General features: G+C 39.1%; 2 protein-coding genes across 2 annotated transcripts in view; one reads left to right on the top strand and one right to left on the bottom strand.

The window, feature by feature from the left end:
- Nucleotides 1–604: 604 nt before the first annotated feature.
- On the bottom strand, nucleotides 605–2849 carry LOC127535795 (uncharacterized protein C3orf85-like). Its single transcript, XM_051954642.1, has 5 exons — nucleotides 2740–2849; nucleotides 2540–2575; nucleotides 2128–2252; nucleotides 1929–2014; nucleotides 605–1633 (listed from the first exon to the last, which is right to left on the bottom strand). The coding sequence occupies exons 2-5, from the start codon at nucleotides 2571–2573 to the stop codon at nucleotides 1555–1557; spliced, it is 324 nt and encodes a 107-aa protein (XP_051810602.1). The 5' UTR covers nucleotides 2574–2575; nucleotides 2740–2849; the 3' UTR covers nucleotides 605–1554.
- A 7382-nt stretch (nucleotides 2850–10231) lies between these two features.
- LOC110969972 (neuronal acetylcholine receptor subunit alpha-7-like) overlaps nucleotides 10232–20811 on the top strand; it is a 40896-nt gene continuing 30316 nt past the window's right edge. The window contains exon 1 of the mRNA XM_051954641.1: nucleotides 10232–10479. Within this exon, the coding sequence (XP_051810601.1) occupies nucleotides 10410–10479 (70 nt within the window). The 5' untranslated portion in view covers nucleotides 10232–10409. The remainder of the gene's footprint in view (nucleotides 10480–20811) is intronic.

The raw sequence follows: 20811 nt of genomic DNA, 5'->3' as shown, positions 1-20811 counted from the left end.
GTCCGGAGAGTGGGATGGAAACCGACTTCATCATGATTTTTGTGCCAGGTTAGTCCCATGTATGTACTTTCATGTTATGATGTATGGGTGAATGACAGATGACAGACAGTTTGATGTGATTTTAGGCAGTTGTGGTTATTCTGACTTTGACCATTTTCATGCATGGAGATGCATGAAATACGGGCCGCTTAAGTTTAACGGGGTAACCCGTTAAACTTAAGCGGCCCATCTGAGCTTCGACAACAGCCTCCCTGTTCATTCACATGATTTCCAATTCAACAAACAGCTGACAGTTTTCTGTTTCCTATTTTCTGTTTTCCGTCCAACCTGCAGTCACTTATCAGCCTCATATGACCCGAACAGGCTCCGTGTTGTTCACCTGTTTCTGGGCTGTTAGCCGCCGTTAGCATGAGGATGCTTGCTGTTAGCCACATGCTTACAGCTGCAGCACCGTACAGGCGGACGGGAGAACGTATTTTACTAAATTTACCGAAGTTGCAAACTCGATGATAGAAACATTATACACCCATGGAAAGCTTAGATTTTCATGAATCCACCGGTATAAACCACTTTCGGATGTGATTACCACAGCGGGTAATATAAACACATTTGTCCAACAAACAGCAAATAACGTAAACAGCACAACTCACCTTTGAAGGCTCAAAACTAGTCACAGATGAAAATATTCCACAAACAACGGCCATACTCCAACCTTGGACATCCAGACAAAACAAGCCACTAAATTATTTTGTCCAAAACATGTCTTGAAATCAGTAAACAATCCATAGTTTTCGTGAATGTGCACCTTGCGCTGCGCTTCCCATATTGAGTGAATGGAAACAAAATGGCGTCAAATCCCCAGTTGTAGCCACTCTGATTATACAGGCACTCTAAGTATGTGCAATTGACAGCACCATCGAGTGTTAAACCTCAGCAACCCCCTGAAAGACATCAAAGAATGCAAAACTCAATTTTTTTCTAAAATGTCTTGTGAAATAAATGCTTCTTTCTTCATATCATGCCTTTAAATAAAAACTCACTTTCCATCAGAATTCACAAGATTTAAAACACCAAATGTACAACAAGCATGATTCATTTCTCCTGATCTCATGTAAAAGCAGTTTTTTGTCTGAGTCCTTTTTCCACTGTGAGAATATTTTCATTAACTGCACGCAATAATATTTCAAGACAATATCAGTATTAAATGAAAATTGCGCTTTTTTGCAGTGGCACAAACTTTTTTTTATTATTAAATGATCATTGGGATTGTTATTTTATAAACTCATTCTTTTCCTCACATTGCCATGCTTAATAATGAGCACATTTCATATTCTTATAAGAACAATGTTGGAAAAAAAATAGTTCTTGCACAACCAGCACAGATATTTAGTTGTATCTAAATACAAAACTAAAACATTATTTTACAAAAATAGTTCATGATTGAGGCTCAGAATATAGAACATATTAATATGTATTTCTATAAATCAATCAAATGTTGGGGCTTTGCTGAAGTACCATTGTGATGTTACACCTCCTCGGTCTTCCTCTTGTTTTCTACCTCTGTCGACCCGTCAGACTGTCCAGGTGAGCTCGTGCATTGCGGAGCATCTCCATATAGAGCCTGTTGTTTTCACTGCAACAAAACAAATAAGAAAAACACTGAAAAAATCATTAAACAATCTACTGTAATGAGTTGTTACGAATTTACGGTATGTCATCTGAAAAGCCTATTACAAGAAAATTACAGCACGCAGGAAAGCTACAGCATTCAGTTTGTACACATTAGGAGCTTTAAATGGCAACAAAAATCTACAATTATCTTGAGTAAAACTAATTTTGAGCCTGAACTGCCTTCATTTTCTAAATAAAGCATTCTAATGTCATGTGGTTAGAGTAGCTGTGGATAACAGTTCACTAATCTCACTCACGTAGCCACAGAGCGGTCAAACATCAGGTTGCTCATGTCCATGTAGTACTGAGCATCTGTTCGGAGGGCTGTATAGTACTCATTAGCCTGAGGAGGAAAAACAAAGCCTTTGTATTAGCTTTTGCAATCCTTCACAAGAAGTTATGATCAAAGCGGGTTATTGCACTCCTATATATTCACACCACACAACGTAGTCCTACCTGTTCCTGAACGGTGTAACCCCACTGGTTCTGAGAATGGTGTGGATCCCAGTATCCTGACTGTCTCTTCAGTCTGATGAACCGCTTTGCCTCCTCTTCTTTCACAAACGGTGCGGCAAAAACCCCTGCACACAATGGGAAAAGCAGTCAACTGGGTTTAAAAAGAGAGAAAATAACATTTCCGTGGCACAAAAATAGTGAATTACAGGCAATAGAGTTTTAATTTTAAATAATACTCATTCTGTTACATCTAAAATAATACTGGTGTAGAAATTAAGTGTATAATGTACATAGGAATCTGATCAAAAGTGATCCATTTAAAGTCAACATTAGGTTGCACTTGATCATGGCTCTAAATCTAAAACATCTAAACATACTAATTGAAGCGCAGTGAAGATAAATCATAACTTACCACTGAAGACAGCCAACAGGATCACAAACTTCATGTCTAGGAGATGTTAAATACAATTAAAAAAAGCTTAGAAAACTGATAGAAATACATGCAAACATTGAATGCAGGGTTATGTCCGTCTCTGGCTAGTAAATAAATGATGAATAAAAGAAGAAAACATCATAAAGATATTTTTAAAAGTAGCAGAAAGCGAGATTTACCTGCAGTGTGAGCGGTGAGGTGCTGGTCGGCTGAATGTGTCTTCAGATCTCAGAATCTCTCATCCAAATGTGAAAGTGAACAAGAGTTTCTTTCAGTGATTTTCTACCAGGAAACTTAGAGGAATGAATGGACTCAAGCATCAGGCTCTCAAAGTCACCACTTCTCTGGATGCCAGAGCTCCAGCAGACGATCCAAGACACACAAACGCACACTGCGGTGCCTCCCGTAGGAAAAAGTCAGGCATAAAGACGATGCTGTCTGGACTAACAGTCAGCAAACAAGTACAGAGCAGAAATCTTGAGCCGAGTAGTCCAGGTTTAGAATATTTTTGTAAAACATTTTTTCGAAGTTTGTCATTATAGAAACATGAGTTATTTAAACCTTTATTAAGTGAAAAAAATACCCTTAGGACTCACAAATACTGCTAGGTTCGAACTGCAATTTAAGTTGCAGCCATTTCTCAACTCTAAAATGTTTAAGCATTTTAGAAATTTAAACACATTATCTCACCTGTTTTCACAACAGATTCCTCAATCGGAAAATATAATTGTATTATTGTTGTTCAGCCACTTCTTAAATTAGCATTTTTTTATCTGATGTAACAGACTGAAAATAATTTTTTTTTATTGTCCAGACACAGAATCATGTTACATTTACATAACCATAAGATTGTGACTGCATGATCTGTGTTTGTAATCTTGCAAATATGATTGCAACAAAAAATAATTTGGTGTACATCAACATTTCTTCCACTGGGTGGAGTCCTAACAACAGTTATATAGTAGAGCATTTACTGTTACACATTTACCCATCATGTAATGTAGGTACAGAAAAAAAAAGAGTAAAATCAAGAATTTATGCAACCTGTGCCAGCAAATTAAAAAAATCTGCACAAGAATGATGAAAATAAATGAAAAAAGCCTGCAAAACAAACTAAAATGCACATTATGACGAAGTGAGTTATGAACACACTAATACAAGTGACAAAAATGCAAGACATTAATAAAACTAGGAGACTTTTGTGATTCGCTTAATGAAACCTGAAAATATTAACAACATATACACATTGTAGCATTTGCAAAAGGGAAGGTAATTAAAAGCTTGTTTTTGAATCAAGGAATTCCTGGCTATGACTTCAAAAATTTCAAAGCAGCTCCCAGGAGTATTAATCTTGGCTTCTACTTGTTGAGGTGCTGCATTAAGTGTCTCATCCTTTAAAGAGTCAGCCGGAGCCTTCTTGTGCGTTTCTTTGTGTGATGTAATATTTACACGCTCGCTCAAATGCAGCCACATGGAAATGACCACGTGAGAGCTGAAGTGAGGCTAAGAGTTAAATCACAGACACAATAACATGAAGTCTAGTGGAACAAAAATCATTACTTATTTAAGCTATTTCAGAACTTAAGCATTTTTAAGTATGTGCATATAAATGTGTGTGTTTTTCTGCATGTACTTGTACCTACATTTGATTTTTCTCTTCAGTTCATTATTTTCACTCATCCACACAATGCAGAAACTCTATTTCTGCTGTTTCTTGTCTATGTTTTCCAGATTGTGTGTCTCTGATCCTCAACCCTTGTTTGGACTGGTAACATTTTCCACAGTAAACCCCAACGTATGTGTGAGAGGTTTGCCCTTTCTGTGACATCCCATGATAAACCGAGTCACCACCTGTACAGTGTAACGGAGACAAAAAGCGAGCTGGCAGCAGGACAACAGAGGAGGAGCGAGATGCACTTCATCATGTGGGTTACCTCAAAACAACACGTACTGGAGGCACAAAATCCACAATTAATTGTTCTCTTCATACCCGTTCTGGCCGAAAACATCTTTGTGAAGACACTCTACATAACAAGTGTGCTTTGACACACACACACACACACACACACACCTTGGCATCTTTCACACATCAAAGGTAGAGACAAAAACTAAAACTCATCTGACCTCATTCTATCACACATATGCGCCCAGCTGGGGCAGGCGAATAATTCAAGTATTTAGTTTAGACACAGAAAGTGAAGGAGATGGATGTTTAACAAAATACACTGCATCACTGAAAATTTCTTATATACATTTGGCATTTTCGAAACAGCCGACTGAGATGTGAACACACCTGCTGCCGTTATCGCTGACTTTATGAGCTTTTGCTTGTACTTTAGTGTTCACATATGTCCTCCTATAAGCAGAATAACGTAGCTCTGATTCTGTTACGAGTTATTATGTGCGGTAGGTTTGTTTTATGCAGCAGAAAAATACCATAGGGATGTAGAGAGGGAAAAACGTCAGGAAGTAAAGCAGCAACAGTATCTCCACTGCATTAGGTCCATTAACAGAGCGCTTCTCATTTATAAAAGATAGAGAATTAACAGCTTCCCCGGTCTTCACACTCTTTTCTGTGCTTAACATTTCCTCTCAATTGTTCATCTTGTATCATTGGATTGGCACATTTTTAAAAAAAAAATACACTAATGGAGACTTTAGATTATTTTAGTTGTGAGAATTTTGAAATCGGCTCTGAATAGTGAAACCATATCAAGAAGTAGCATGATTTCTCTTTGATCTTTCACATTTGAATAAATTGCTGATTAAAAGTGTTGGACTTGCATCTGCATAGATCCTCAGGTTGCCAAATCTCTACGGTGCCGACAAAGAGTGCCTTTGCCTGATGATTGTCAAATGTATTTCAAAAAACACTTTGAGAGCTGAAATTTAAGGCAGTCCATTTCTGTGTGTCTGTAAAGTTGGATTGAAAGACTCTCAGCAGGTAACAGTTTGCTCATGGCGACACTCTGGGCACTTTGAGGAGGGAAAAAGCGAGATGGTTTCTTGTTTATGTGTTTGTGCAGTTGCAGCGTGTGACAGTGTGCATTACCAAGTGTTCGCAGCTCGTCCCCTACCGAGGGACAAAATCATGTGCAGCATGTTGAAGGAGGCAACACATAAGGAGAAAAATTACTTATGCTGCAACAGACCAACACTGCACAAGCACAGTGTTTGAATACTGAATTACATGCACACCAGGAAGTATAATGCAATGGAACAAACAAAATTATAAATGTGATGCACCTTCAGACAATGCAGGTGCCCTTTAAGTTTCATGCTATGAGACTTCAAAGGCTGTTTTCAGTTTGAAATAGATTTGACATTGCTTATCTTTCATGTTCTCTTATTAGCTGTGTCATATTGTCACATATGAAATCTTTGTAAGTATAATCTGTCAGGTTAGATTGTTTATAATAAGCCTGACATCATGGCTAATAAAGAACGAGCTGACTCCCCCCCCCCCCCCCCCCCCCCCCAATACATGATAAAAAAATCTTGTTTTTTTTCATGTTGCAATTGTTAACATTGACACGTTTCAACATGCTACTGCTGGTAATATCTCAACTACAGAGTGCCTCTTCTTACTGCAGTAAAGTTAGTGGCACTAGTAACAAAATCTTTAGCTATTCTGTCCACAGTTGGTTCCATATTTCCTTGGCAAAATTTGTTTGATGCCACTGCCTTCTGACTGGCGAGACTTCTGCCCAGTGAGAGCATGAAGAAGGATGGAGGTGGTGATCAGAGGTTTCTGTTGGCCCACCTACAGCACACACAGACATAGAGTGCTGTACCAAATCACATCGAACGGCATCAGTCTCCTCCGATGGAGCGCCATGAGACGTACACATGTGAGGTATCTCAAAAAATTGGCAAGAGCAAATCTAATACCACTGGTGCAATGCTGCCTCTTAGATAATACTTCCCTGTTCCGTTGAGAGAGAGGCTGAGAGGGAGCCAGAACGTTTGGAGGAAAAAAATGCAGTGTTCCTCCTCGATGCCTGTCGGATCCCATTTCCGACTGAAATTATTTATGGACCGGGATAAATAGGTCATTTGATTATGAGCCAGCCTGGCACAAAAAGGAGACAAATATGACAAAAATGCAGTTGATGAACCTCTTTGTAACACTGGGAAGTGGGAAATTGCAGCGTGACACATGGCACATTCAGAAACGATCGTGTACAGCTGTGGGAGAAGGAGGGCTGACTGGTGATCTGTGCTCGCTTTATGGGCCAGAGTCATTATTCCCATCCAGCACAGAGGGAAACAGGCAGATGAATGATGAGTGTGTCCTCAATAGCGACAATTCAAAGGCCTTGTGTTTGATTTAAACCTGCAGTCACTTGTTGAGCAGGTCTCTGGAGGCAGCTCAACAAGTACTTCACATTATGTGTGGTTGTTTGATCCTTTGTACCAAAATAAATGCTGATTAGAGCAACTTTCAGAAATGTGCATGCAGTTATTTCACAAGTATTATTTGGGAGAATTGAAAATTCATTTGCGGAAAGGAGAAAAATCCTGTTGTGCTCCTCTGCTTTGAGACTTGCAACATGTTTTTTTCTAGTCACAAATGTTATTTTGAAGAATTTATTAGTAGTTAAAGGAATAGTCTGACATTTTGTGAAATGTATTAATCTTTTTTCCTCAAATTAGACAAGAACATCGATAGCATGAGAAAAAAAGCCACAGGCATCAGCTCAGGACCTTTGCTTGAGCTTACTAATTAACATGTGATATTTCATTTATTTAAAGTATAAATAGGGCAATTTAACATTTTTCTGAGTTACATTCCTTGGCCAGGCCTAGTGACCATAAACATTACATTTTGTATGGGATTAACAAACAAGATGAAACTAATAAATGACCTTCACTGATATTTAAACGTCCTGGACAGAACCACAGTAGCTGCTACGTCTAAATCAACAATCCATTGACTATGTCCTTTTTGTGACATTAAAACTAACAACACAGCATCTAATAGTGCAACAAACGAAAACTTATTTAGACCCATAAACTGAATAAATATGTAATCCATTTTAGTTTGTTAACATCTAAACACATGGCCTAGTATTTATAGTTTCTGTTGCATACAGATGTGACTGGAGCAGCACTTTTGTCATCTATGCTGCATATTGTGCCATCTTTCCACCACTTTTGAGGATGTTACATTGTCTGATATGGATTTCATTGACGCTGACCTTTAACTCTAACTACTAACTTTTACTCAAGTCTTCAAATATTTGGACTTAATTTCATTCTCCTCACAACGCGACTGTGTCCCCGAAACATGAGAAACACAAATATACTAATTTTGTGATGACTTTAGTTTCTTTTCATAACAAGATGTTTGTAAATGTGTTATCACACCATAAAACATGCATGTTTTACCAAGATACTATTTATCTTTTTATAACTTACTGGACTAACAAGAACTGAAAACAGACAAATTGCTCATCTATCTGATTTGATTCAGTTCTACTTCAAGTTCATCCTGTATGCAGCTGGTGTCCCTCAGAAACTTAGTAAGGTTTTGTTATAGCAGGTGCTAAGGCTCAAGTGCAGGAAATAAGATTCAGAACATGAAAACAGTTTAAAGGAATTTTTTAACACCAAAATATATACACAAAACAACTATCTGAACCGGAACACGGAAACCGTAAACTAACTAGTAGAACGGAACTGGAGACCCTCTAGGGGACAGGCAGTACAACTATAGGAACTAGAAACAACAAAAGAAACAGAAAACCCACAGTTGGTAATACCAAGGCAGGAATTCAACGAAACTACAAAACTGGATATATACACAGACAGGAACCGTCACTAGACAGAGAGAAAAAGACTTCCTAATAGCTCGAGAACAGCAGGCACAGACAAGCTCAAGGCACTAACTGATAGAACAACAACTGGCATCTCATGGAGCCCAGAGTAGATGATTGCATGACTCCCACCTGCACTTGATCTGCTGATTACAAACTTGCCACACCTACCACCACTCAGCTGAACCACTGCACACCTAGGAGAGGAGGAGAGAGACACTAGATCCACTAGCCACATCCAGAGGCTGTGACTGTGACAGGTTTTCTCCAAAGAAAACACCATGATGCTCTTTAGACCCAGCAACACTGGTTCAACCTGAGGATAAAAAAAAAACCAACACAAGCTCACCAGTATTGTATATGAAATCCAATGCAGTGATGAGTGCAAACACCTTCATATGGGGAAAGTGAACACCAGCTCCACAAGCACATGGCTCAACACAGGAGATCCAGCTAACTGGACTCAGCAGTTCACCTGCATCTAAAGAATAAACCACACTCCCTTTAAGACATCATTGTTTACGTTCTTGACAGAGAAAACAGATGGTTTGAGAGAGAAATGAAGCTGGAACATTAGCTCTAAATGGAGGAGGAGGTCTATAACACCACTTTTCAGTTACTTGTAACACAGTCTTGAGGTCCCTCCACAGTTTCTACATCATTAAAACATTGAGCCCTTCCTAACCGGGCAGTTTCACAACCATCCACACATGGAGGCATGGGAGTCATTAATGAGTCAATCACGTGGCCGCAACTCAATGCATTTCAGCATGTAGATGTGGTCAAGACAACTTGATGAAGCTTAAACCAAGCATCAGAATGGGGAAGAAAAGCATAAAAGTGACTTTGAAAGTAGCATGGTTGTTGGGGTCAGAAGAGATGGTCTCAGTATTTCAGAAATTGCTGATCTACTCGGATTTTCACAAACAATCATCTCTAGAGTTTACAGAGAATGGTCTGAAAAAGAGAAAATATCCAGTGAGGGGCAGTTGTGTGGACAATAATGCCTTGCTGATGTGAGAGTTTCTTGGTACATTTCGGGCCCCTTGGTACCAACTGAACATCGTTAAACACCACAGTCTACCTGAGTATTGTTGCTAACCATGTGTACCATCTTCTGATGGCTACTTCCAGCAGGATAATGCTCCACGTCACAAAGCTTAAATCATCTCAAACTGGTTTCTTGAACATGACAATGGGTTCACTGTACTCCAGTGGCCTCCATTCACCAGATCACAATCTAATAGAACCTTTGGGATGTAGTGGAATGGGAGATTTGCGTCATGGATGTGCAGCTGACAAATCTACAGCAACTGTATGATGCTATCATGTCAATATGGACCAAAACCTCTGAGAAATAATTCCAACACATTGTTGAAAGTATGCCATGAAGAATTAAGACAGTTCTGAAAGCAAAGGGGGTCCAATCTTTTACTAGCAAGGTGAACCTAATAAAGTGGCCAGTAAATGTTTATCTTTGACTCCCCATCAGTCAGTTAGAACTGCATAAGCTTCTTGGATGAGAGGTGGGAAGAGAGATCCAGCTGATTTATACCGAAACTCCTACAATTGACTGAGTTTATCAAGTAAGCAGAATTTAAATAGATGCTGCAAAAACATGAAAAATTTCAGGACTGAAGAATTAAACCAGATGTAATCTTGTCTTTAGGCAATTTCACGTAATCAGATTCGAATTAAAAATACGATATAACCTGCTATGTCACGACTCTCTAGCGTGTGGCTCATTCAATTATAGAAGCTATTAGAGGAACTTTACTGTGGCTGTTATCACCGCCTGGTTACCTGTGAAGTTATGCCGCCATATTTAACTCCAGCTGGGAGGCGCATCCCCGAGCAGCGCGGCGCTCCGTGAACGCGCCAATCTGAACTCCACGCTCACTTGTCTGTCAGCCTTTTTCATCTCACAGTCGCTCTTCGTGTCTCTCCAGCCTGATGTTCATTCCACCGGCCAACAGAGTCCCCGTGTAGCTGACACTGAGAGCCCGGTGCCGGGCAGCAGCTGTGCCAGGATGCGCTGCCACAAGTTTTGGGAAGCGTGTTCGGTTGGATTTTATATCTGGACAGCCTTCCTCTTCAAAGGTAGTTTTCTTTTCCTGTAGTATCTTCAGTGAGTGTAGATAAATGAAAAGTAGGAATGTGGACTGACAAACAACTAATATTCATACAGCATAGTTTTTGTTTATGAGTGAGTGATTTTTATGTGAGTGAGTTTTGTGTTCCTAAATGGACTACTGAGCTTTTTATTAAAGAGGAAGCATTTTTCTGATTTTAGGGAACTTCCTTAAAAAATAAACTATTATGCTGATGGAAAACTCAAACTCTAAATTGAATTGTGAGGAATTTACCCTGTTTTGTTTTATTCACATCAGGGTAACAGAAAAAGAAACTGCCTTTATATTTCATGTTGGGAGATTCAACTCTGATATTTTCAATTTTAACTCGTGAGGCTCACAAAGTGTCAGAAAAATGGTTGAATCTTTTAAGTCCTGTGTGATTAGTTAAAAATACTTCTTCACCTTGCATGTGTATGGCATTTCTCAGCAGTCTGGACCTGCATGCATTTGTATTTATGTGTGTAAAAAGGTAATTTACCTCTGAAAGAGTTATTTTTAAACACAGTTCACATCTGCATGCATTTATGTGTGTGTGTGCCTGATACACACATTAATGTTTGCTTATTCGAGTGCAATGAGATGTGCATGCATGACTATAATTCTCTCCTAAGCTCCATCCCATCATCATCATCAGCAGCAGCAGCAGCATCTGTAACATCTGGGTTGTTTACTTACCAGTTTCTGAAACAGTTGCTTTGCTGAAGCTTTGCATTCAAACCTTTTACTTCAGTGTGTGTGTGTGTGTGTGTGTGTGTGTGTGTGTGTGTGTGTGTGTGTGTGTGTGTGTGTTTTACCGTATCCACAGTCTAGCCTGCCACCTTCCACTGCCTCCACCTCTACATGCTAATCAAGTCAGAGGACATCTTCTAGTGAAGGAGATGGGTGATGGGGATGAGTGTTAAGGACTGAAACAAAGCTTAAATAGAGATATAAAGAGGATGGAAATCAATGACAGGAGACCTCAGCCGTCTTTCCTGGACAGTGTTGCTACCTTATAGTGGGACATGGTTCAGTATGTGTCCTGTCTACTATCAAAGACACTTTAAAGACACATGCAAAGCTACACATGTCATGTGATTTAGGTTTACTGTCTTACTTCTATCGCTCAGACAATTGACCAATTCACAAAAAATACGTCAACAAGGCGAGAGCAAATGTTTCTAAATGAATTACTAAATAGATAGATAGATAGATAGATAGATAGATAGATAGATAGATAGATAGATAGATAGATAGATAGATAAAACTGCAAAACGTCTACCACAGACTACCCCATAGTACAGTCTGTTTTTTCCAGCAGCACCTTCGTAGATCTCCTCATGATTTAGTATGTGTCACATTTGACTGTTTGGAAGCAGGATAGAAGCTCATGAGACTTTGGTCGTGGGGATTAAAGATGCAGCTAGCCGCTTGTAAGCCTAGTGTGTGCACATTCACTGTGCCATTGATAAGCAGCTTTAGTCTGTCAAGGGAAACACAAGAAAATAGCCTAAACAGGAGAAATAGGCCATGTTAGTTTCTTTGAAACTGAAGCATGATTTTGCAACGACATGCCAGCCAGACACAAGTGGCAGACAAATGACAGGGTGGCTTTGATCCACCAAATTCTCAACATCTGCAGTTGCAAGTGGGACTGAATTTCCACCTCAGTGACTTAAAGTTTCTCTGCTGGCATTGATTCAGTGCCAGAAAAACTCATCTTTGTTCATCAAAGTTCCGTATTTACAAGTTTTTTTTATCCATGAAAATAAGCCCTTTATGCTTTGAATAGTTACATTTAACACCTACCTTTAGTATGTGCAGATCTATACTTTCACTCCACCACTCACTTGCAGTTTGAGCACACCTGCTCACCTTCAGCTGCACTCAAACTACTCACTGTTACACATCGACAAGTTGTAATAGCTTGGTCAAATTTAAAACAAAATAATAGCACTGGTTTGAAGTGTACCCATGAAAAGTACAATAACATATCCCCTTTTTCTGACCCTTATTCCAAGAACGAGAGTGAAGTTGTCTGGCACAGATGTTGCAACAGTATCTGCTGATTTCAGTGAAAGGCCACAGATCTTCTTCTTTCTCTCTTGTATCAGCCTCTTTCTCTCTGGAAATGTTTCACAGTTTGCTGTCTTCTTGTTTTTTTTCATAGTCAACAAAACTTCCCACTCTTCTCTCGATGTCCTTATTTTTGAAAAAAAAGAATTCTTTTTCAATGAAGATAACTTTAAATGAATCAGAAATACAGTCCGGATGTTGTTAATGTGGTAAATGACTATTCTAGCTGGAAACGGCTGATTTTTCATATATCTCCATAGGGGTACAGAGGCGCATTTCCAGCAACCAACACTCCTGTGTTCTAATGGTACATTGTATTAGCTAATCATTTTTGAAAGGCTAACTGATGACCCTCCCCTTATTGCACCTCTATCTAGCTCTAAGTCTTAGATTTAATTTTGACGTTTAAGAGTGTAAAACATTATATGGATGCTTGAAACTAATATACTGACTATGACAGTTTTAAAACTCTAACATTATGATGAAACATAAGCCTCTCTTTGTGCTTTTTTAGCTCTCGGACTGTGAAGCACAGTAGGTTGTGCTCTTAACATGTTTGAGATGTGGTGGTCATGCAATCAGTGTTGTACCACAGCAAAGGTCTTAGCCCTTGGATTAGGATTAAAATTCCACTGGTTTTAGGACTCTCAGCACTCGTCCATAGATTATAAATCTCTCCTATATGATTCCATCCATGCAAAACCCCATTAACACACAACACCATAGACTCTGATCCCTGCTCACCACTGCAGCCAGTCACATGATGGTGGAAATGATGTGTTAATGGATGAGTCAATGGCTGGTCAGTTGATTTGAACATCCCACACATGAAATGATAATGAGCATGTGTGCATGCACTTTGGAAACAGCTGCTTTCAGTCTCAGTGTAGACAGAGGAAATCTCTTATATTAAATAGATTTTTTTCTGTATTATTTTTGTCCCCATAGTCTCCTTTACTGTCCCTTGTCTGTCCTTGTTTCACCCTCGCCTTCTGTCTTCACTTTTACCATCATTACTGATTTTATACCTTACCTCTTGTCAAAGTCACCCTGCCTTTCCCTCTCTCTCAGTTTTAGTGCCAGCAGGTTTCAAAGACCATGATTTAAGTCATTTTTATAACTTTTATTTTTTTTATTGCCATCTGGGACTGTATTGAAGATATAGCAACATATCATGGATATAAAAAGTGCAAGCTGTGAGACTATAAATAACTGTTTTATGAAAAAGGGCAGAAAAACAAAATATTCAGGACTTCTTCCATCAAAATTGTTGACACGTGTCTTGAACTGGCTGGCTCAAAGTGCTAAAATGAACAAACTAAAAACTAACACGCTCAGTTTAAAAGTCAAGTCACAACACTGGGATCACTTGCCAAGTCCAACTACATACAATCTCAAGAAAAACATCTGTCTGCAGCTTTGCTTTGGTGTTGAAAATAGACATGATCAGAAACTTGTACAACATTATGGGATGCAGAATATTCCAAGCTTTTAAGGGATCCTTGATGCCCTGGATTTCCTCTCTTTACCTCCATCTTGTTCCAATTCTTTTTTCTTCTTCTCTAATTCCAGCTTCCCTGTTTTTTTGGGTGCCTCCTACTCAACTCAACTGACTCTCATCTCCCCTCCGTCTCTCCATCTGTATTTTGAAACGGATTAGTTAATAGCCCAGCCGCCCGGGTTGAGATGTTGGTTTAAAGCTGCTGAACATCTGGATGCTTCACCGCCGGCTTCCCCTGACTGACTTACTGCACTGCCAAAAGATTGATAGTGATATAATGAGGTGCTAGACTATTGCCAATGTTGATGTGACCTTAATTTAAATCAATGCACACTTGGTTAGTGTCAGAGGCAGAGCTGTGTGTCGGCTATGAAAGAAACAATAACAGGAGAGCCAGAGTAAAGAGGATACTTACCTAAGAGTAAGTATCCTCTTTAGTGTCTCGTCTTTTGGAGGACACTTACTTCCTATAAGCATAAATAACACACAGACATGCATACACAACAGCTATCTGAAGACTGTTTGCTGCAGCCCGTCAGACATTATAGTGTCTGGATTCCATTATTTCTTCACATTGGGCTTTTCAAGGTTGGCCATAATCTAAAGGAGAGATAGATGGCCTCTGTTAAGGTGGGTGGACATTTGCGAGCTTGAAGAAGTGTCAGAATACACGTTTCCCAGGGACTCATTGGCTGCGTAATGTGAGGTTATCCGCTGTCACAGCGCTAGCATTTAGTATCAAGCATGTTAGAGGCTTGATATCTGCAAGAAAAATGACCGATTGTGACATTCTGGCAAGTGAAATTTCAGCAGTGTTAGCATATGATGCGCCTTAGTGTGTCCAAAGTTGCTGTAAATGTGAATTCCTGTGAAAGGACCAAATGAAGTCAAGGCATCAGTTTTGTCTTGTTTTCTCATTCTTTAAAAAAAAAAGTCAAACTGTTCAAGTTTTCATGTCAATCATATTTGTAAACAATCATAAAGACTTGACCAGAGCTCTTCATTCTTTTTTCATGTATTATACCATCTGCAAGGTTTAAATTATATTCAGCAAATGTGGGAGTTTGGCCTCTGGAACACCATTTGATGTGTGCATGCATGTTATTTATTTTTCTCCATCTGTTTCTCACATACACACTCACACATACACTAACACAAGATATTCGGATCAAAAAGCTTCTAGATATGTAGCATTGGACATGGTGTTGACTCTTCAGACCTCAGGGAGCAGCGGTCTGTCAGAGCTTTCTTTGTGTTGTCTCCTCCCAGGTTCATAACTCCGGTCTCTCTTTCCCAGAGCATTTTCAGATGAGAGTACTTTATGTTCCAAACCAGATAACAGATGTGGCTTTTTATGACAATTTCAGTACGAATGTTATTTGTAAAAAGGTTGCTTTAAGACATTTGTTTCACTTTCATGTGGTTTTATATTAGTGTTTTATCTGCTTTTTATGTGTTTTAGTTGAGCTAAACTGAAGTGAAATGATGTAACGTTCTTTCATTTCTAATCTCTCTAACCCTTTTGCCACGACAGCTCTGTAGTGCTTTTGTTGTTTCTTCATCAGAATTCATGTTTCGTTATTTAGAACTTCAGAGACCAAACTACAGAGCAACACCACAGAGGCCATATTAACCCCGTCTGAGTCTGTCTGTCAGCAGGATCACTGTTGTGAACAACAGTTGGTGAAGCCAGTTAGCTGTAAAAAAAAAAAAAAAAAAAAATGGACAAAGCAATCATTGCATCACTCTGCAGGAGTGTTTTGAAACCTGCAGTTAAGCAGCAACCACTGTAGCTATTGCAAGAAAAGGCAGCTGTCAGTCAAACGAAAACCTGTAAAACACCTTTTACCTCATGAAATAGTAAGGAGGGTTTCAGAGAAAGAATTCCTTTCTTAAAAGTCTTTTGATAATAACTGCTTGATTTGATCTTAGACTGCTGAAGTGCCATGCAGATGTGATTTAACCTAATAAGGCATTTTGCAGTAATATCTCTCCATGGGTGGTACAAACAGTTATGATTAGAGCAAGAAATAACTCTATTATGAGGGAATATGCATGTCTGGTTTTAAGACAGGCTAGAAGAAATGTAAACCTTCAGATTCATATTCAACATCAAAACTGCTCTGATACATTGTCAACCAACTAATCATTCCAGTAATTTCCAGTCAGCTATGTCATTCAGGTCAATGTCTATATTAGGCATTTGTTGACATAATTTATAGAATTCCCCACAGCAAAAGAATGCTAAAATCCTGTTTTATATTATAATAGATTACCCAATCTACATAAGTATGGCAGATTACCATGGCAGAAAGAGAGTGGCTTTGAGGAACAAAGCCATGATCGTTTCACTGCATCCTGGATGTGTGTGTTGGAAAGCGGCTCAGCCTGGATGGGTTTAGTTGGGCACATCAGGGGCACTAAACACCCTGATGTAAGAGGTGGTCATTTAGTGCTCTGCCTAAAATAGCTTTCCTGTTTTTCTAGTTTGGGTGTATGGCTATGAGGTGTGTGTGTGTGTGTGAGGGGAAATGAGTCCCTCAGGCCGTCTGTGCATGGATAGCCTGATGTCTGATGAGTGTGTTTGGAAGCCTCATCTGAACACATTGACCCAGTAAAAAATATTCAAATGGGATGGATTCGCAAAGCTGAATTTCTCAGTATATGTTAATGGGTGAGTGTGTGACAGAAATAGGGAATAATAATGTGTTTAGATGCAGCCCCAACCAAACCTATTTTTGGCCTCAGCGGGAACAGATCATTTTGCACTGGTCACCTTCTACCTGTTTATTTGGCCTCCCTCGCCCTCTACCGTAAGTGGCTTCAGATATCTTTGCACGTGATGCTAAATCACGGTTGACACTAATTATTAGAACACTTTTGAAGCTTTTTTTTTTTGCTTGTTTCTATACAACGTAATCAGCTCTAGAATGTCCTCATTCATTGTAAATATGACATATTTACATATGATATAACCAAAATGCTGAAAGCTGAAACAAATATGTACAAGACAAGCGGAGGATGGGGGACTGAAAAGGAGGACTAGAATATATCACAAGACTTCGAGAGGCTTGTAAAGGGATAAAGGCACCTAGAGAGGAAGAGAGGTGCAGTCAGGATACAGAAGAATGATGAATATACAGGAGAACAGCACAGTAGGGGGTAAAGGAGGAAGAAGAGGTGGAAAACTGAGATGAAAGACGGAAAGCTTGAGGAGGAAGGATGGGGATAATGTACTTGTCATTTTCCCTTTTTAGGTTTACACAGGATATTTAAAACTCCACTTAATCTCCCTGCAATGTTTATTTATGAATATATGAGTAGATGATTTTATCTCTCGGCAACAATGACCATTTCTCATCCATTAATTAGTGCATTATCTCACAGTTAATAGCGTTGTATTCTTAAGTCAACTTAACAGTGAATAAAGAGTTGCATTACACAGATGATGACTGTAGGTGTGAAACATGCATTAGTATGTTAAGGTTAAGAAGTTTGTGCATTCAGGTTACTGCTTAATAATTCAAGGTGAGCGATAATTTCATTTATCCTTTGGGCCACCCTGCTGTACAAGCATATACTCTTTGCAACCTGGCAAAAACATAACTCAAGGTCTACTGAAAGGCTTTTTTGGGGGGAGAGCTTTTAAAGCATGCCTCACTGTTTTTCTCAGGGGGCTGAGGTTGATCTCTTTGGCTTAAACGTTGATTATAAAAAGCTGGTCTTGAGTTGGTTGGCTTGAAACTAATAAAAGGAGGGGGTAACTGGATAACTTCTTGTATAGTTTGTTTTTAACAAATGCGGTCAACAGTATGTTCAATTGCAGGAGGAGTCTTCTCTTTGTCACATTTGAATAAAGCTCAAATGTGCCTCAAATTTACTTCTTTTGCTTTGCACACACTAGAGAAGTTTCTAAAAAGTGTCCTTTATTTTTTATTCTCGCAGTCCCATGGCTGTAGTTGCCTCATTCTAAGTCAGAAGTAGCCGTTGTTGTCTCGATTAATTTCTGTCATGATGGTGTCTTAAAGTATTCCTTTCGATTCAAATCAGTGAGTCTCATTCCTCAAACACCCACATCATTATTTATGTCTTCAGAACTGCTCTAAAGTTTTACCCTCTGGAGCTGGAGCTTCTCAGATTGATTGAGAGGCTGGGTGACACATTACTGGACAGGTTGCCTCGCCACCACAGACTACATGAAGCATATGAGGATATGCAGACTGAATTTACATCTGTATGTGTCTGTCTCACATTTTTCATTTCCTTTGACAATAACCTGTAAGATAGTGCTCATATCCAATATTCTCCCAATGAATACTGATGTCAAGGAAACACACGGCTTGGCCTTAACAGAGTCCTTATGAATAGTTGAAATGCATTAACTTTTGATGATGTCCTCAGAGTCAGTGTCTAAAACATGAACCACCTCGTTCTGTTAAATGTTTGTCTAAAGACGAATTAAGGACAGAGGAAGACAAAGAAAAGTAACAGAGAATGTGACTGTGTGTGCCAGCTGACAGTAGGGCAACATGTCCTATCTGTGAAAATGCAAAAACAGGATTTAATGGGACTTTTAATGACCTGTGACATGATTCTACTGACTGTTTTTTAAGCACTGGGTTCTCATGAAGTTTAAAGGACAAAACTTATTTCCTTACTTATCTTTAATGAGATATTTCCTGGTGGGCAGTAACTCTGGCAAGTCTGTGCATGAGTGTCCGACACCGATCTGCTCCTCCTTTCTGTTGTCTGTTACACAGATGCACAATAATTTGAAGCATTTGGACATTTCTGAATGAAAAACACATTTTTTCAAACATGTCACCGATGTAAAGTCAGCAGCAGTCCCTTCCTGGATGCCTCTGTGTTTAAACGGTGATAAAGACACCGACACTTCACAGGTTAAGCAGGTGGTTGAAACCACAGGACTGGACTGAACACAATTAGCAGAGAAGGTTCGTGCCACAGTGGGCTGCAGCCTGCTTGATGATCACCACAACACAGTCATCCATTTCTTTCATGTTCCCAATTTGTACAGCAGCCCACTGGGAAAAGTCAAAGTCCCCCTGATGTCCACTCTGTAACTACATATGTGTGTTTGCTGGTGGGTGGGTGTTAAGGTCGCCTTGTCAGCTGTGCACAGTGTAGAAAGAACAAGTTGTCGTGGTTGATTATCCAAATATGGCTTCTTCTACTAACCCAACGTTCTCTCATGTGCTATTGTTATAGTATTTTTTAATGTTTATATATGTTAAATGTTTATGTTTGTGTAAATCACCCAAACTTTGCTATAAATATGAATAGATCTTTTTCTTTCAAGGTTATGCTATTAGTCACATGAACCATTAGTTATCGTTTATCTTGGTCAGAATGACTGAAAACTGTGCCGTTGTGCTGTCATCTGCAATAATTTGCATTTAGCAGTGTGTGGATTTGGACTATGGGGCTGTATGTGTAAAATACATTTGTGACCTTCATGAAGGAGCCATTTCATCACAAGGACACACTGCCAGCAGAGACATTTAGGAACATTTTGACTGAGTTTTGATCCCCAGACATAGAGGATTGTTTCCTGACCTACTTCCAATGATAATGATTTTAAATGGTTTGACCTTAACATATTGAGATTTATGAATAATTGGCACGTCCTCTGTTGTACTGTTTTGCTGATGATCAATAAGTTGGATAAGTCCACCTATCATTAACCTTCTTGCAGACTTGATGTGGACACAGCCTGACATTTCCTGTAATGACCCACATGGTGGTAGAATGATGGAGGACTAGCACATGTTTGTTGTTTATCATTACCATGCCTGAGTTTAGCCAACACTCACAAATGTAGTTTTGTTATAAAAGCCATTTTCCTCTCTTTACCAGGTAAGTAAGGCTAATCATAGTCATATGTTGTCTTTGTAAGTAAAGGTCAAACCAGCTACTCTATAGGGGCTTTAAGAATAAAGTTTGTGATGCAGTTCCCTTTGTCAAATCTTAAATACATTGGTTTTATTATTATTTTATTTCTTTCAAGGTCCCCTCAAGTTGCGGAAGCAGATGATTTGAGATGTTCTGTTTTACAAAACAACTGGTGTCTTTAATCTTTGGTAGTTAAGAGACAGCAGCCTGGATATATCAGTGACCTGAACCAGGCAAACCAGCATTAAAAAACCCATATTTTCTTTCAAACATTTTCATTTTTTGACGTTTAGACCAAAATCCTCCTTGAGTTTAAATAAATTTGAAGAAACAAAAGGAAACGCTTGAGTGGATGAGATCTTTAGATCGATACAGGACCAGGATCTGAATCACTCATTCTTCACCTCCATTAGCACAACAAAACTTCATCAGAACTTTTTCACGGACCCAACTCTGCAACTCCATGAGAAGACTCATTCTAGTTCCCAGTTAAGACTAATCCTATTTGACTTTGACTACATCTTGGGCGAACTGTCATTTCAGGTTCATTTGTCATCGTGTATTTCTGCAAAGTAGACTTTAAATTCAGTTACACATTTTTGAATTTTTACTGGTGACCTTACTTGTCCTTGCACTTCCCTAAGGAGACACAAAGGTGACTTGTTTCCATAAAAAAAATTATTCTTTGGTAAAGTTAAATATCTCTTCTGACCTCTCATGTTTTGCCAGCAAGAAGAACATTTATTACACATTTTGCTGGACAAATAACTCTATGAGCGAGGCATGTACCACATCATTCACAATGTCATTTGAGCATCATGTACTCCT

This window comes from Acanthochromis polyacanthus, chromosome 10 (assembly GCF_021347895.1).
Source record: "Acanthochromis polyacanthus isolate Apoly-LR-REF ecotype Palm Island chromosome 10, KAUST_Apoly_ChrSc, whole genome shotgun sequence".
Taxonomy (NCBI): domain Eukaryota; kingdom Metazoa; phylum Chordata; class Actinopteri; family Pomacentridae; genus Acanthochromis; species Acanthochromis polyacanthus.
The sequence above is the reverse complement of the archived record's forward strand: the minus strand, read 5'-3'. Positions and strand labels throughout refer to the sequence as shown.

Coding starts and splice junctions, on each gene's coding strand:
- LOC127535795 (XM_051954642.1), bottom strand. CDS start 2,573: ATGAAGTTTGTGATCCTGTTGGCTGTCTTCAGTG. Junction 2,253..2,539: donor CCTGTTGGCTGTCTTCAGTG/GTAAGTTATGAT, acceptor CATTGTGTGCAG/GGGTTTTTGCCGCACCGTTT. Junction 1,634..1,928: donor TTTGACCGCTCTGTGGCTAC/GTGAGTGAGATT, acceptor GTTTTGTTGCAG/TGAAAACAACAGGCTCTATA.